Source organism: Gastrolobium bilobum, unplaced genomic scaffold (genome assembly GCF_033153095.1).
Source record: "Gastrolobium bilobum isolate Gb01-03AN ecotype WA unplaced genomic scaffold, APGP_CSIRO_Gbil_v1 utg39360, whole genome shotgun sequence".
NCBI classification, from domain to species: domain Eukaryota; kingdom Viridiplantae; phylum Streptophyta; class Magnoliopsida; order Fabales; family Fabaceae; genus Gastrolobium; species Gastrolobium bilobum.
This window is the reverse complement of record NW_026896693.1, coordinates 203,054-220,716: the sequence shown is the minus strand read 5'-3', so window position 1 is coordinate 220,716 and position 17,663 is coordinate 203,054. Positions and strand designations below refer to the sequence as shown.

Genomic DNA, 17,663 nt, shown 5'->3' with positions numbered 1-17,663 from the left:
TTCAGGTACCTTAGGGGCTGATACCTCGGGTGGCAGGAGGCCGGAGCTTAGTTGATTGATGTATGTTGTTATTACTGATTTGTCTGGTTGCTGACTATGCTTTACCTTCATGATACTGTTATATTGTTATCTTTGTTGAATTAAAATCCATATGTAATTAATGTTTTTTAAAAAATTAAAAATATTATTTTCGACGGAATTCTATATAAATTCTGTTGCAAACGGTTAAGAATTTTTAATGGAATTTCATTTCGTTGAAATTTTCAACGGAATTATAGATAAATTCCGTTGCAAACTATTACAGAACTTTTGGACGGAATTTTTTTTACGTTGAAATTTTCAACGGAATTATAGATAAATTCCGTTGCAAACTAACTTTTCGACAGAATCATTTTCCGTTGAAATTATAGACGAAATAATAGATAAATTCCGTTGAATTTTACAACGGAATTTTTTCACAGAGATATTTTATGTTGCAATTATCGACTGAATTATAGTAAAATTTCGTTGCAAATTGAGACATAATTTTTTGACAAATATATTTTTCGTTGAAATTTTCGACGGAATTTATTATTTTAATATTATGTCATGACTTTATTTATTGACGGAAAAGTAAGGCTTCCAACAGAATACATTCCGTCGAATTTTCGGAAAAAAAAATTCCGTTGCCTTACAACGAAGGATTATCCAACAAAAGAATTCCGTCGAAAATTCCGTGAAAAAATGATTTTTCAACGGAATTTTCATACTTTGCAACGGAAAATTTCTATTGAAAATATTAATATTTCTAGTAGTGACCAAGCTTGCGGCCATGTTGAGTTTGAAGATATGACGATGCGAACAATTGAAGTGTTCAAAGTGTAGCTTCCAAGAGATCAAGTGAAGACCGTGGTATTACATGTTTAAAATTAATGTTACATCTTGGTGTTATTATTTACTTGGGATTTTAATCTTATGCTGCGAGATTACATTTGTCATGTCATAGGTAACACCCTACACGTAAAATTCCTATTAAAAGGAGAAAATAAATAATATTAAATTATAAATTAAGGAAACTTTGGGGTAGCACGTGATGTGTGCCATTTAGCTATAGTGAAATCAGTCTTATGGGATAAAAAAATTACTCAACAACTCTCCAAAATTCAAACGATAAGAATGAAATTCTCCTTTACTACTCTTCTTGATGACTCTATGGTTAACAACTTTTGAATTAAAATGACCCCACCTCTATTCTCTTTACTAGAGACCTTGCATGCTGTCACAAATGGACGAAATGAGGAAGGAGAATGTTCTTAAAGAGAATGAGGCATGAGTTACATTTTAAGGTCTAAGTGAGTACAAGTTGGTAAGCATTTAAGTATGCTTTTATTGCATGTTGTTCCCAAGTATAATATAAAGGAATGGAGTAAATAAAAATCCCTTCCTTGCTCGTAGGAATTCTACCAATATTTTGTAAGGAGGAACAGTCAAAAACATTTTTAAAGCTCTGAAGTTTAGATCAGAGAAGGAGTACTAGAAGCTGAATTTGGGTTCAAGAACTACAAGGTAAACCTAGGGAAAACTTGTTCTCTTTCCCCTTAATACATTCAACCAATATGTTGTTTTAGGCTTTTAGCCTTGGGGTATGACTTGAGTGAAATTCATTTGATTGTGGTAGAAGATTATGTGAATGTTGTCTATGCGTATCAGCATATGATGAATACAAGGCTTATGCCCTTATGTATGCATTTTTCTCCTCCATGCAGACTTAACCTCTTTTAGAAAATAACTTAAGCGTTGGTATCGTTACACACCTCTTAAGCATTGGACACGCTGAATTTTATAAAAATTGCCTCTGAGACACCGACACGCTCCGACACATGGTCAATATTTTGGGACATGTGATCAATTTTTCAACACGTTTTTTTGACATGCAGTCAACTTTTTTAGACACACATCCGAGTGTTTTTTTTTGTTTTAGGTCTTAATTTTAATTTATTAACTAAACATAAAAATAATAATTTATAAATCATTTTTTCTGTTATGAAATTTGACATGAAAAATTAACAAGGTACGAAAAATTATTTTTGTTTATATTTATGTTATGAAATTTGAATATTTAATTGGTTATATGACTTATTATGAGCTGTTATATGTATTAAATATAAATTATATAATACATATTAAAAATATTATTTAATATTAAAATGTGTACCAACATGTCGAAAGATAACATTTTTTAGAATTAACATATCGGCGTATCATGATATGTCGTGTCTCGTGTCAGTGTCGATACAATATAGTTACACAATACCTGTCACCCGCGGAAAACTTCCTAATACATACAAGTGATACAACCCCTCCAATCTCCATTACGGAAAATACTATTGCTGCATTGAGTGTTTATTGTGACGGTCATATTTGTATTATGTATATTTTTAAGAATAAATAGTGTAGATATTAAAAAAAAAAATCTCCACAGAAATTATCGATTGATGTGGAGAGAATTTTTTTTTTTTAATTTTTTCATTATATATTCCTAAAATATATAATATAAATGGGTTCGTTGTTTCTCCTTTCGCTGCTGATAAGAAAAGTTGCAGCAAATTATTAACACTAGGATAGGGGTCATATCCTGACCTAAAAAAAAAAAACACATCAGGATTCAGACGCGTATCCTAAGAAAAATAAGTGTTACTGTATTTTTTCTCATCTGCCGTGACAGAAGAAGTATATAACCGAATATAAATATAATCATTGTATTGAACACTCAATCTGACGGTACTAAAAAAATGCTTTCCTCTGTTACCGATTAATGAACACAAAATCCCAAACAATGCCCCCCAAGAAAGAATAAATCTTTGGTGCTATTATTGCATCAAAGATTCAGTGCATTCTATCAATAAAAATATTACATGTCAATCAATTTTTTTTTCTGCCAAATTATTTCTCTCTCCCTCTGATAAGTCAATTTTTTTTTTTGCCAAATTATTTCTCTCTCCCTCTAATATATAATACTTCTATTAGTGAGATGCAGGTACATGTACAAGAGATGTACCTAAGATTTATTCCCCACAACTTTTCTAGAATTTTCCATGTTAGACCTGTGTCTCGTATGTCTTAACACGTGCGTGCTTCTTAGTGCCCATTTGTTTGCACTTTTAAAAAAAGTAACTTTTATTTCTTCCTTATTTTAGAAGTCCTTTTTACAAAAGTTAAAGCTATTTATATTTTTATAAAAATATTTAGATTTTAAAAAAATATTTGACTTTTGACTTCTACTTTTTTAGAAGTTAAAATTTTAGCTTCAGAATAAAGTAAGTTTTTAACTTTTTTTGTGACTTCTGCTTTTTTTAAAAGCAGACATCCAAACGAATTAAAAATAAAAAGTACTTTTTTTCAACAAAAAAAATAACTTTTGGAGAAAAAAAAAAAACTATCCAAACGAGCCATTAAAGTCCTGCGTCTACCCGTAGAGGAGGGGGGAGGGCAAAAAATTCTTCTTTTGTCGTTTGATTATTGCTTGTATTTTTATTTTATTTTTGGTAATCTATTGCTTGTATTTTTAAAACCGCAGTGAAAGTGGCGGCAGTAAAATAAGCAACGAGGAATCTCCTTCAATTTGGGAACTAACAAAAGCAATATATTTAGATACTTCATACTTGGGTTTTAGATTGTGCGAAATTAGGGTTCTTTCTGTTTTTGCGGAAAGAACACAATAGATGGATAACAGTAGCTTGGAGCACACTGTGCAAGATGGCAAACTCTACAGGCACCTCAATTCTCTAATCGTTGCTCATCTTCGTGACAACAATCTCACCCAGGCAAACCTCTATTTCATTTACCATTATTTGCTCAATTTGTTAATTGCAAGTCACAAACCTAAAGTTGATCTTTTTATTTTTCAACTTCAATCTTGCTATTATTATAGATGAATGAACTATTTTAAAATTCATTTTTTTTTATTAGGCTGCAAGTGCTGTTGCTTCAGCAACTATGACACCACTGAATGTGGAAGCTCCACCTAACAAGCTTCTTGAGCTGTTTGCTAAGGTTGTTAGTTATTTACTTGTGCACGTGTTGTGTGTTATCTTATCACACTCTTTTGTGTAAGCATGAGGAAGATTTTTGTTCTAAGGAAATTACAGGGTCTTGCAGCGGAAAAAGATGACATGATAAAAGGGACTTCATCTTCTCCCTTTCGCAATTTGGGTGCATCATTGCCGGTGCCTCATCCCAGCACAACAGCCGTTGATTTCAGGCAAACTTTTTACTCTTGTTTTGCATTTGAAGTTAATTAAACAGCATTTAGTTTCTCATTTATCAATGCCAGTTATGAGTTATGACTTTTTATGACAATTGGGCAGGGTGGGGGGAGGGGGATTCTGTCCCTGTAATGAGTCCCTTCCTATTCCCCCTGTACCTGAACTTCCAAATGTGATGCTATGAAGGATTCCTGTTTATATGTTTGTTTCTCAAAGAATACTGAAGGATGATTAACATTTGATTCCCTAGGCATTATGGAGGATTATTGCTTTGACTTTTAATCCTGTATTTATTTATTTATTTATTTTTACCTTTATTAAAACTTGTAATGGAATAGCAGATGAGACATATCTATTTTTAGTGAGTAAGCATGTAAATTGTAATACATTTTATCAAGACCTAATATATCATGCATTTCCTTTCATTGGAAAATAAATAAAGTGAAATGTTGAACATGCAAATTTGTTAGGCTATACAACGATATGCTTTTGGATAGTTTTTACTTGGAGGTGTGTTTCTTTTTACCCTTTATTTTTTGGTTGTAGAACTAGAAAAGAATGATCTAATGAAAACAGACCACAGATTTGAACCCATCTTTAGATCAATAAAGACTTCTAATTTGTTATATTTCATTTTGGTCTAATGTCACTTAGAACTATACTTTGAAGTTCCTTCATTTTAATATAGCAAATAGAATAGGGATAAAGTTAAGTCATTCTTAGATGATATACTCTCAAAAACAACCCTTGAAAATTGCGTTTGTTATAACAGCTCTGTGCCAGATATTAAAGGTTCATCAAAGAGCTTCCCAAAGCATGAAACACGACACCTTTCAGAACACAAGGTATGTAATATGCTTTAATAACATATATGCAATCCCTACTGATAAGCATTTGCTTTCTAACTGTTATCTATTTTTTGGACTGATTGGCTTAATTTCTAGAATATTGCCAGATGTGCTAGGTTTAGTCCTGATGGAAGGTTTGTTGCCACTGGAAGTGCAGATACATCAATAAAGCTATTTGAGGTGCTGATTTATTATTTGGATGTATTGCTCTTTCTTTGACATGAATCTCAAATTTATGCTTCCATCTACTTGGCAGGTTTCAAAGATCAAGCAAATGTTGCTCCCAGATGCAAAGGATGGTCCTGTGCGACCTGTCATACGAACATATTATGACCATATACAAGTATATTTTAATTTTTCCAAGTTCTGTGGAATTTATTATGTGAAACTGTTTCTTCTATTCAAAATTGATACAGTCGTATGATTTAAGACTAGTAATTGACCTCTGCACTGATTCTTGATGTTGACTTGGTTTCATGACGGCGGTGTATTTTTTAATGCCAAATAACTAGTTTTTATATGAGCTTGAAAATATTATAGATTGTTAATTATTAGTTTAAAAGTCTAACGTTATTCAACTGTTTATGCTTACTATGTAGGAAGATGCCTAGTTAGCATGCCTCTCTCTGAATTGGATCATTAGTTTATGATGGTCTGCACATTTACTAGTAACTGAAACCGTATGGTTATTTTTATGAGATTTATTATTTTCAATCATATTTCACCAGACCTGTGGAAGTTCGTAATTCAAAATTATTGTTAACTTGATGAATTTACTTAGTTCAAAACGTTATATATCAACATGCCAACTTCTATCTGTCTTTGTTGCAGTGGAGTTTTTTTTTTTTTATTTAACAACATTAATCTTGCTTGCTTTAATATTAATGAGTTTTAGCTGATGCTTCTTTTAACTTATCCTATTAGCCATTTACTTTTTAAAATGCAAATTTTATAAAATGATCCTGAGATACCGTCCTTGTATATTTGATTTTTTATTTCTATTTTTTTTATAACACAAAACTGCAGCCAATAAATGATCTGGATTTTCATCCACAAGGTACTGTCTTGATTTCTGGAGCCAAAGATCAAACAATAAAGTACGATCTCTTGTAGTCAACTATGTAATTTTTGTTCTGTAACATGTATCTCATCTGTATTCTTTTTTCATGTTTCTGTCCTTTTTATTTTGGAAATGCTCTTACATTTTGACATGCTGGTTTAATATCGTTTAGGTTTTTTGATATTTCAAAACCCAATGCAAAGAGAGCATACAGGGTTATCCAGGTTGTGCTATCCTGCATTTAATCATTAGCAGCAAATGAGCAAATATAAGAATTAAGTATAAACTACCATTTTTGTTGATTCTGTTCTGCAGGACACACACAATGTTCGCTCAGTATCTTTTCATCCTTCTGGGGACTTTGTGCTGGCAGGTATTTATTTTTATCACATCTTTCCCTGTGAAGCTTTATGATCTGCTAATTGTATCCTTTTCTTTACTGAAATGAATTTGATCTCCATTTCTGTGTTGTTGTATTTCTTAATGGTATGTAAATTAGCAATTACATACATCTTGCTCTAATATAGTTGCTATAGAAATATATTAATTATAATGTATGAATGTATTGTATTCAATTGTATAAAACTGTACAAGAGTCCTCTATTTAAAGAGGTTAAATGACCTAATGGGCTAAGCCCAAATAACCTTCTAGAATAATAAACTAATAATAATAAAACTAATATTATTTCTAACACTCCCCCTCAAGCTGGTTCGTATATATCATAAGCACCTAGCTTGTTACATATATGATCTATTCGGGGACCTCTAAGAGCCTTGGTGAAAACATCGACAAGTTGATCACTGGAATTGACAAATGCTGTCTTGATCTCGCCTGACTGAATCTTCTCTCTAACAAAGTGACAATCAATTTCTATATGTTTAGTCCTCTCATGAAAGATTGGGTTAGAGGATATGTGCAATGCGGCTTGATTGTCACAAATGAGTTTCATGGGCCGTTGTTCACAGAGATGTAATTCCTTAAGCAATTGCTTTAGCCAGATGAGCTCACAGGTCGCATTTCCCATGGCCCGATATTCTGCCTCTGCACTTGATCTGGCAACCACAGTTTGCTTCTTACTCTTCCAAGAGATCAAATTTCCTCCGAGGAGAACACAATACCCCGAGGTGGATTGTCTGTCTGAAGGAGAACCTGCCCAGTCAGCATCTGAATAGCTAGACACTTATGCATTCTCCTTATTAGTGTATAATAAACCTCTTCCTGGTGCCTTTTTGATATATCGAAGAATCCTGATAACTGCATCCCAATGAGAGTCACAAGGAGAGTCAAGGAATTGACTTGCCACACTAACTGAAAAAGAGATGTCTGGTCTTGTCACAGTAAGATAGTTCAACTTTCCAACTAGTCGGCGGTAACGACCAGGGTCTGCCAATGGCTCCCCCTGTCCAGATAATAACTTAATATTAGGATCCATAGGTGTATCAATGGGTTTACATCCCAACATACCAATCTCATCTAAGATATCCCGTGCATACTTCCTTTGACAAATGGAAATGCCCTTCCTAGACTGTGCTACTTCGATTCCTAAGAAATATCGAAGTCTGCTAAGATCTTTGGTCTGAAACTGATTGAATAAGTACTTCTTTAACTGATCAATCCCAGCTTGATCGCTGCCAGTAATAATGATGTCATCAACATAGACCAGGAGATAGATGCGCTGGCCAGAAGAGCTATGCCGATAGAAGACAGAATGATCCGCTTTACTTCGGGTTAAACCGAAGGATTGAACAACGGAACTGAAGCGACTAAACCAGGCCCGAGGAGACTACTTCAGGCCATATAAAATTTACGAAGCTTGCATACCATGCCAGAACTCTCCCCCTGAGCAACAAAACCTGGTGGTTGCTCCATATATACTTCCTCTTGCAAGTCACCATGTAAGAATGCATTTTTGATATCAAGTTGTAGAAGAGGCCATTGATGAATGGCAGCAAGTGCAAGAAATAGGCGAATAGATGCCATCTTGGCAACAGGAGAAAAAGTATCCACATAGTCAAGACCAAATATCTGAGTGTATCCCTTGACCACCAAACGAGCTTTGAGGCGATCAACAGTGCCATCAGGACCAACTTTGACAGTGAATACCCATCGACAACCGACAACTGACTTTTCAAGAATAGCATGAACAAGATCCCATGTGCCACTGGAGTGAAGTGCTTGCATTTCATCAATCATTGCTTGACGCCAACCCGGATGAGAGAGTGCTTCACCTGTGGTTTTAGGAATAGAAATAGACGAAATACTAGAAACAAAAGTAAAATGCGGTGAAGAAAGTCTATCATAACTCAAGAAACTATAAAGTGGATGAGGGTTACGAGTGGATCGAATACCTTTGCGAAGGGCAATGGGAGTAATCTCTGATGGAGGATCCGGAGGGGAAGTGTCGACAGCAGCAGGCGGTGAGTCAGTAAGGGTCAAATCCGCTGGAGGCGCAGGCTGACGACGTTGATAGGTGAGAAAAGGACGGTCCGCAGGGATGGAGGCAAGGGGCTGCTCCTCCGGGATAGAGTCTCCTGCAACTGGTAAAGACAAATCAAGAAAAGGAACAGGAAGAACTTGATCAACTTGTGTTATCTGAGATGGGATAAAATGAAAAGGTTGTTGATCAAGGAAAGTGACATCAGCCGAGACAATATAACGATTGCGATCAGGAGAGTAGCAACGATACCCCTTTTGAAAACGAGTATATCCAAGGAAAATACACTTGAAGGCTTTGGATGTTAATTTATCTTTTCCTGGAGTAAGATCATGAACAAAGCAGGTACATCCAAATACATGTGGAGGTAGAGAATAGGAAGGTGCTCCTGGAAATAAAACACTAAGTGGAACTTCGTTATTGAGTACGGAAGAGGGCATGCGATTGATGAGAAAGCAAGAGGTGATTATAGCATCTGCCCAAAAACGAAGTGGAACATTCATATGAATTAGTAGGGTACGAGCAGTTTCAACCAGATGTCGATTCTTACGTTTGGCCACTCCATTTTGTTGTGGAGTGTGTGGACAAGTGGTCTGGTGTAACGTCCCACGTTTTTCCAAAAAATTAGAAAACTCAAGAGACACATATTCTTTTGCATTATCACTGCGCAAAATTTGAATAGAAGCACCAAATTGAGTATTTATCTCGGCACAAATTTTTTGATAAATTGAAAATAATTCAGAACGATTTTTCATTAAATAAACTCAAGTGCAACGAGAGAAATCATCAATAAAGGTGACAAAATACTGAAAACCCAAAACAGACATTGTTCGACTCGGACCCCAAATATCAGAATGAACAATAGAAAAAGGAGCATCAACTCTTTTATTGACTCTATTAGCAAAGGAGGAGCGAGTGTGCTTTCCTTGCTGACAAGAATGACAGTTTAAAGACTTAAGACTGGATAAAAAGGAAACATATGCCGAAGCTTGGAGAGGCTTGGATGAACCAGACGGCTGTGAATTAGCTCAGGAGACTCTGTGAGATAACAGGCTACTGGAGAAGGTGGTGCAATCAGATAGTAGAGACCTCGTGACTCAATGCCCGCTCCAATCGTCTTCCCCGTACCCGAATCCTGCATAGAAAAGGATTGTTTAGAGAAGGTAACAGTACATGAAAGAGAATGAATCAACTGGCTAACAGAGATTAAATTAAAAGGAATGCCAGGTATATAATAAACAGAACGCAAAGTTAAAAGGGGAGTTGGATTGGCTTCCCAATTCCACGAGCAAGAGCCTTGGTGCCATCAGCAAGAGTGACAGAGGGTAGGTTATTAGAATAAGAAAGTGAAGTGAAGAGATTTTATTACCACAAAGATGATGAGTAGCACCTGAGTCTATTATCCAGGGTCCAAGAGATGATTGATAAAAACAAGCAACATGATTGCCAGTGTCTTGAGTAGGATGCTGAGAAGAAACCTTCTTGAGAAGTGCCTCATAGTCGGCACTTGAAAGAGTTACTAGTCCAGTAGAAGGTGGTGTAGCATCAGTTTGAGCAAAGTTGGCAGTCAGTGGCTTCAAATGAGGGTACTTCCTATAGCAGTGTTCTTCAAAATGCCCAAGATTCTGGCAATAATTGCAACGAGGCCTCTGTCGGCGGCCATGTCTGCGACTGCGTCCACTGTTCCAATTGGAATCACTGGCTCGAGAAAAGAATGGAGATGGGGTAGTACTGGAGATGATGCCAGTCGTGTTTTTGGATGCATTACTTGAGCCTTCCATCACAAAATAAAATAAAGGAGATGACCAAATCTGAAAATAGGAGAGGAAGGCGAGCGGTTCTGTCTCGGAATGGCCGGAATTTTTTTTTTTTGCGTGAACAGTAAAACTGTACGGACGTGGTGAACAGTAAAACGTACGGACGGTGAATAGTAAATCTGTACGGAACGGATGAACAATGCAGCTGTACGGGGACGATATGAACAGTGGGTCGTACGGACGATGAACAGTATATATATGTACGGACTGTACGGACGCGGTGAACAGTATTTTTTTAAAAAAAAACCCGCGTGAACAGTGTAGAACCAAGCCGGAGGGACGCACGGCGTTAGAGGAAGGAGAGAACACCTAAGCAGTGGTCTTAGGGTTTTAGCGGAAGCGAAAAATCCTCAGACAAAGAGCTCTGGTACCAAATTTTAATGTATGAATGTATTGTATTCAATTGTATAAAACTGTACAAGAGTCCTCTATTTAAAGAGGTTAAATAACCTAATGGGCTAAGCCCAAATAATCTTCTAGAATAATAAACTAATAATAATAAAACTAATATTATTTCTAACAATATTCATTGAATATATTCACCCTTCAGTGTCAAATATTATCTGTATGCAACCAAACTTAGGAAGTCACATGTGCTAGTGAACTACTTTTGGTTGGTGTGAATACCTTATCTGAGCTTAGGTAATAGCTCAGAAATGCACCTGTTTTTCTTGTCGCCATATGACCCAGAGGTCATTGGCTTGAATCATGTAATTAACCTCCTGCAAATGCAAGGTAAGCCTACCTATTATAGATCCACGCAATGTGTTTAACCCTTCCCTGGACCTTGTTTAGAGCAGGAGCTTTATAGCTCCAGGTTGCCCTTTTAATATTTTTGTGAATCCACTCTTATTTCTAAGCTTAGGTTATAGCTTTGTGTAATTTGAATGATTTTCTGTTTATAGGCATTTGATATTGAGTGCCATGGATGACTTATTGATAATATGACTATAAAGGGGGCATCCCTATCTTTGTTTCTAGATCAACTCTCAGTCAACATTCTTGTTTTCTTCCTATATTTTTTCACAAAAAAAAAAAAATGAACAAAATCAAAGATGATAAATATCAATTTCTGACAGGAACTGATCATGCAATTCCACATTTGTATGATATAAATACATTTCAGTGTTATCTAGCAGCAAATATCCCAGAGATTGGCCCTAATGGAGCCATAAATCAGGCATGCCAATTCTTTCTTGTTCAAAAATTGTGGATTGCCTCTATTTTACTTTCTTTGATGCTACAATGATGCCAACCATTTCTATGTCTTATTTTTTAGGTCAGATATTCTTGTACAGGTGCCATGTATGTTACAGCATCTAAAGATGGTGCTATTCGGTTGTGGGATGGCATCACTGCCAATTGTGTGCGCTCAATAACTGGAGCTCATGGAACTGCTGAGGCTACCAGTGCAATTTTTACAAAAGATCAAAGGTATAAATACATTTTGGGGCAAATATTAGACAAAGTGACAAACACATGCGTTGATGCACTAACAGACCATGAGAATAATAGTGCCACTGTCAGCTGCTTCGAGTTATGAGATGTGGCTCCTCTAAAGTGTGAGGTGCACTTTCGATGGAAAAAGTGTGTCTCAAGAATAATGATGTGGTGCTAATGTTGACTTTGAAGACGCAGATGAAAATTGTTGGCTTTGAAGTGTGTGCTTCCCTCGTAATTCCAGACCTTAGTGTTCTCACTTAACATCAGAATTAACAGTCTGCAATGAATGTCCTGTTTACTATATAATACACATTAAGAGCTTGTGTTTTCCTCAATGCAATTTTTGCTTTAGCTGGAAGCAAACTCACCATCCAAAAAAAATAAATAAATAATAATAATATATATATAAGATAAGTGTTATGGCATTCTTTACTAGTTCATTTCTTTTGACGTAGTGGACATTGCTGCCGATGGCCATTGACCTCCTTGTTACACTTTGCTTTAGTTTTCTGATAGGTTTAGATTGGTGTAGCAATATAACTGTCAGTTTTCTAGGTTTGTCCTCTCCTGCGGGAAGGATTCTACCATAAAGCTTTGGGAAGTTGGCTCTGGAAGATTAGTCAAACAATATCTTGGAGCCATACATACACAGCTAAGATGCCAGGTACATGGATATCTGCTATTTAGTATTCTTCTCAAATTAATCTTGGTCAACTCATATACTAATAAGCCAACCTTCTGGTATTAGTGATTCAGGTGCTTGGATTTTTCTCTTGATTTATTGTTCACAATCGCAAGTGATTATGTTTCTTTCTTTTCTTTTCTTTTTTTCTTTTTTTGTTATTTGGTGCATTGGGAATAGTTATCACAACTTGCACAAAACCTCTGTCCAAATCTCTAATCACCTGAGCCTAAGTCCAGGTGGCATTATCGTCCATATTCTTATAGTTACCGTTCTGTGAGCACTCTTTGCAGGCAATTTTTAACGAGACAGAAGAATTTATTCTATCCATAGATGAACTGAGCAATGAGGTTTGTTCAGCTGTGTACTGTGTGGTGGTGTTGGCTTTTTCAACTGGATTTTATTTGAGGAATCTTGTGTACATTGCAGATCGTTATATGGGATGCGATGACAACAGAAAAAGTAGCAAAGTGGCCTTCAAATCATGTTGGTGCACCCCGCTGGCTTGAACACTCACCAATAGAGCCTGCTTTTATTTCCTGTGGAACTGATAGGTCTGTTCGTTTCTGGAAGGAAACTCCATGTTGATCAACTGCAAGGAGGCTGAATCCCTATACAGGCGTTAATTATAGAGATCACTGAATGAACATTAACTCAGAAAATTTCGCCTGTTTTTTGTTCAATTTCTGGTAATAGCTTCATGGCACGATTCATATAATTTATGGGTTAAGTGAATATAATGTTGCAGGAACATAAAACACCCTCTTAGTGACACATTAAAAGGTGAGCCATCATTATTATTTTTTAATTTTTTTTTAAACAGTGGGGTCCAAGAACTGTCTCTATCATGTATCATGTCCTGTAACATTATGCATATATTTCACATAATATATTATGGCCAACTTATATTTCTTTTGCCTTCCTTCCCATCATTCCACAAGGTGCTTATTTAACATTTTCTTAATTAGCCAAGAAATATGAGAATTACATGCTCTGGATTGAAGCATGAAAGGAAATGTTGAGCACAGTGAAGAGAAAGGGAAAAATAAAAAATAATATCAATCAGTGATCTTATTGCTTGGTTGTTGTGAATACTGCAATAGCACACTTAATTGAAAGATTTTATGACCCAACCAAGGGAAAGATTCTGCTAAATGGGGTTCCTCTGGTAGAAATATTACACAAGCATTTCCCCATATGGATATGTAGATTGAGAATAATTATATTGCCTACCTATTTAATTTTTTTACTCATTATCTTTTTATTACCATTGATTATATTTAAATCAACGATGATAAATAATTGGTGTAATTGGTTGAAAAAAATAAAGGAGAGGTAAATAAAATAAAAAATATTATTATATTTGAGATCAAAAATAATAATATTAAATACAATCAACGGTGATAAAAGAAAAAGAAAAAGATAGGAAGATAAAATATCATAACTATTTGTAGTTGTTTGTGCTTAAAATTAAGGGAAATAATACTCTTATGCTACATAAGAGTACATCATTTTCCTACACTAATTCGTTTTCCGTGCCAATTAATTTTTCTTTTCTTTTTTAATATAAAATATGGGACCCACATTTAATTTCTCTCTACTTTTTTTATCTCCTACAATCCTACAACATAAGAAAACTTAAACCCTAAAATTAATTACTAGAAAGTTATTTTTTTTCCATTGAATGAATTAATAGCTAGTAACATGAACGGGGACCGTGTATTGGGAAGTTAAGTTGGTGGCACTGCAACAACTCCTCCTTAGGACACAACATATATTTACAACATTTAAGCAGATTATTGACACAAGCATCAACTTCAAGACATTATATACAGTATTAACGATTTAGTTAATTTAGCCTTATTGTTGTTCCATGCTTTTTAGTTTTAGAAACCCGTGGATCTTGCATATCACCTATTACAATGCATGACAACAACGTAATTAAGCATGAGATAATGAGATCTAAAATTCGGTGTTTCTATAATTTGATTAGTGCAGTAAAGCCCAAGCTAACAGAAGAAATTGAACTCTCCAAATTACAATTTATTTTGTGATTTTGATAGCTAAAATGTAATGTAATTTGCTCTTTGATTCGTAGATCATTATAGTGAGTCAGGAGCCGGTACTTCCACAGAGGACATAGCTTATGGATTTAATGGCAAAGTTAGGGCCATTTAGGTGGGCTTTAAAATAAATCTTTTATTGCTTTTTCTTAAAAAGACTTTTTTTAAGTCAGAATTATTTTGTGTTTCGATTAATATATAAAAAATATTTTTAAGTAAAAAATACTGTTGGTTCTTTTTTTTAAAAAGCCAGAGGCATTATAACTAAGGAAAAAACGTTTGTTCTTTTTTTTTTGTTACATGAGTATTTGTCCTTTTAAATGACACGACTTGTGTTATTTTACTCTCACAAAGAGATAGAACTCATATTTTTTTTTGTTCATTCTCTCTCTTCCATGATTTATCTCTTTCATTCACTTAAAATGACACCACTTTACATCCTTTAAAATGACATACGCTTTTTCTATGACTTTTCCCTATAACTAATAGTACAAGTTAATTGTACTTTTTCAACTCTCTCAAAATGGAATCTATTCCTAATATATATACTGTGGTTCCTTACTTCGACAAGGTACAAATATCTAAATTTCATATTTTTAAATACTTTTTCAGGCCTATTGCGATACTAATACTAAGTAGCCAAAAATTTGTATCCATTTTTCGTGATATTATGCATGGATCAAGGCAGAAATTTTCGATTCCATTCACACAAAAATGCTTGTCATTTAAACTTTTCTCTTTGGAATAATGGGAACATATTCTACGGTAGATAAGAATTTTGAACCTATACATTCCACAATGACAACCATTACCCTAATTCTGTATTTGAATCTGATTAGCATTTGTCACTAATAGTGGTTGCTTTGCTTCAACAGCATTCCGTCCTACACACCACTTCAACTATATAATAGACCACTACGTAGATAGTTATAGCTCTCAGAATTCCAATACGTTAAATAAAAACTGAACAAAGAAGATTGCATCAGACCATTAGTCATTATTAGTGTACCATTGAATAATTAGCACAAAAAGGAAATAACTAATCTTCGTAAGTAGCCTTTAGCATTCTGAAAATATGATACACATTTCCTACACTGGTTGATTTCATAAACAAATCAAAGAATCATAGTTGTTAAATTATCAAATATTAATACAAAGCAGGACAGCTCATCGACTATGCATCCAACCAACAACATACATAGATCAGAGTACCCTCTACTACACCAATGATTCCATGAAGGACTTCATGTTCTTCACATCTTCATCAGTTTCAGGGAACTTCTGTGGTTTAAAGAGTTTCCAAAGTCCAGCTGGATGCTTAATTTTAACTTCAACATTTCCTGAAAATCTTCCATATATTTTTTCACACTCTGGATAGGGCTTGACGTAAAGATTGTAAAATCTAAGCCTAGTGGGCTTGATCATGTCCTTCAATCCAACCTCAAGACCAATTGCACCTTTTGCTTTCAAATACTCCATCACATTGTATCTAGGAACAATCTGTTTTTCAAAATTCACACCCAAGTATTCAGGAACATCAAGCAAACAATCAACACCATATTTCATCCTGTGCACCAAAAACTCAATCTTCTTCTCAATATCCTCCACATCATAAGCAATCAACCTTGGTTCTTTCCACAACACCTTAAAAGCATCTCTACGAATCAAACCATGACCACACAAACAATCCACTCTCAGTTTCACTTCAAAACAAGCCCTGAATAAACCCTCTCCAAAAATCCTCTCTTTGATTGCTTCTCTGCATTTTAAACTCTCCAGCAACTTCAAACACCGCGAAAATTCCCCAATCTCCATTCCCAGAATCCTAGGTTCCCTGACAATCTCTTTTCTAACCTCACGCCCTGAAAACCCCAAACCCTTCAATTCCTGAATCAAGGGCTTCAACCTGTCTTCAACCCCAAATCCCAAAACCCTAGGATACATCCCAACAACTCGATCAACCTCATCACTGGGGACCCCAAACTCTACAAGAAACTCAATCACACAAACAATTTCCCTCTCACTCATCACAACCACACTGGGGAAACCCTCCAAAACCCTAGCCATGACGGCACCAGAAAACCCTAAACCCTTCAAGATCTCAACTTTCCTGGAAATCTCCACTGGGTCTAACTGAAACCTCCTAGAACATTGCAACAAGTTCACGAGCATCAAAGGGGAATGGCTCGGAACCCGTGATTTCAATTCCGAGAAACCCAATTCCCAATTCCTGAGGAATTGGTATTCCAACACTCCGGGGCAGTCGCGTATGAGGGAAACAAGATTCTTCTGGGGAATTCTGAAGGAAAAGAGAGTGGCGAGTGATTTGTGTAAGTGGGCAAGATCGTAATTGAAGAGAAAGGGATTTTGAGAGAGAAAGGTGAGAATGTGGGAAGTGGGAAAACCGTACATTTTGAAGAGATTGGCGAGTGAAATTTGTTTCCTGTAATGAGTGGTGGAGAAACTCAAACTCAAACTAAAACTAGTTCGGAGAATACGCACGTTTCTCCATGCTGCTGTTCCCAGCACCATTGTTGTGTGCTACGGCTCTGTTCTTACCACTCATGCTCTGTTTACTTCCCACAATATCATTTTCTATGTATTGTATAACACACATGGATTGTTTTCCGCGTATTTGATAGCAATTTTGTTGGAATGAATTTTTTTTAAATAATGGGCCTTTTCGTTGGGGAAAAATTATTTTATTGTAATTTGTAAGAACCTGTTCCGTTAATTAAGGAAGTTAATTAATTAATTATGTAAAATTAGAAAATAATTTTATAATTGATCTTAATAATTATGATAAGGCTTAAATAATATTGGTAAGTGATTTATAATGCTGAAAGTCGCTTTTCTGATTAAAAGTGCAGATACCAGTTCTACTACTGAATATAAATACGTACCGACGAAGTATCCCAGAAAATTATGAAAAGTGTGAATATGTCACTAGAATAATATATAGGACTTGTAAAACGAGTTTCAAGTTAAAATAATGAGAACTGGTGCCAGAGTTGATACTGGCTATGGAAAAACGCATATCGGAAAGGTGCTGCGAAAAATAAAATAAAAAT

General features: G+C 35.3%; 2 protein-coding genes across 4 annotated transcripts; one reads left to right on the top strand and one right to left on the bottom strand.

Moving 5' to 3' along the window:
* Positions 1–3,639: 3,639 nt before the first annotated feature.
* LOC133301449 (cleavage stimulation factor subunit 50) lies at positions 3,640–13,426 on the top strand. Of its 3 annotated transcripts, none has more exons than XM_061501072.1 (14): positions 3,640–3,803; positions 3,949–4,032; positions 4,128–4,240; positions 5,017–5,089; positions 5,189–5,272; positions 5,349–5,435; positions 6,119–6,189; positions 6,325–6,376; positions 6,468–6,525; positions 11,484–11,584; positions 11,684–11,838; positions 12,403–12,511; positions 12,823–12,879; positions 12,959–13,426. In XM_061501072.1, the coding sequence occupies exons 1-14, from the start codon at positions 3,702–3,704 to the stop codon at positions 13,115–13,117; spliced, it is 1,305 nt and encodes a 434-aa protein (XP_061357056.1). In that variant the 5' UTR covers positions 3,640–3,701; the 3' UTR covers positions 13,118–13,426. The 3 variants fall into 3 exon arrangements, with proteins under 3 accessions (XP_061357056.1, XP_061357057.1, XP_061357058.1); XM_061501073.1 differs by having other exon boundaries at positions 3,669–3,803; positions 4,118–4,240; XM_061501074.1 differs by having other exon boundaries at positions 3,750–3,803; positions 4,138–4,240.
* A 2,252-nt stretch (positions 13,427–15,678) lies between these two features.
* LOC133301461 (transcription termination factor MTERF15, mitochondrial) lies at positions 15,679–17,195 on the bottom strand. The gene has a single exon (XM_061501088.1). It carries the CDS (start codon positions 17,122–17,124, stop codon positions 15,811–15,813), a length of 1,314 nt encoding a protein of 437 aa, XP_061357072.1. The 5' UTR covers positions 17,125–17,195; the 3' UTR covers positions 15,679–15,810.
* Positions 17,196–17,663: the final 468 nt, after the last annotated feature.

Coding starts and splice junctions, on each gene's coding strand:
- LOC133301461 (XM_061501088.1), bottom strand. CDS start 17,124: ATGGTGCTGGGAACAGCAGCATGGAGAAACGTGCGTATTCTCCGAACT.
- LOC133301449 (XM_061501072.1), top strand. CDS start 3,702: ATGGATAACAGTAGCTTGGAGCACACTGTGCAAGATGGCAAACTCTAC. Junction 5,090..5,188: donor GACACCTTTCAGAACACAAG/GTATGTAATATG, acceptor CTTAATTTCTAG/AATATTGCCAGATGTGCTAG. Junction 5,436..6,118: donor CATATTATGACCATATACAA/GTATATTTTAAT, acceptor ACAAAACTGCAG/CCAATAAATGATCTGGATTT.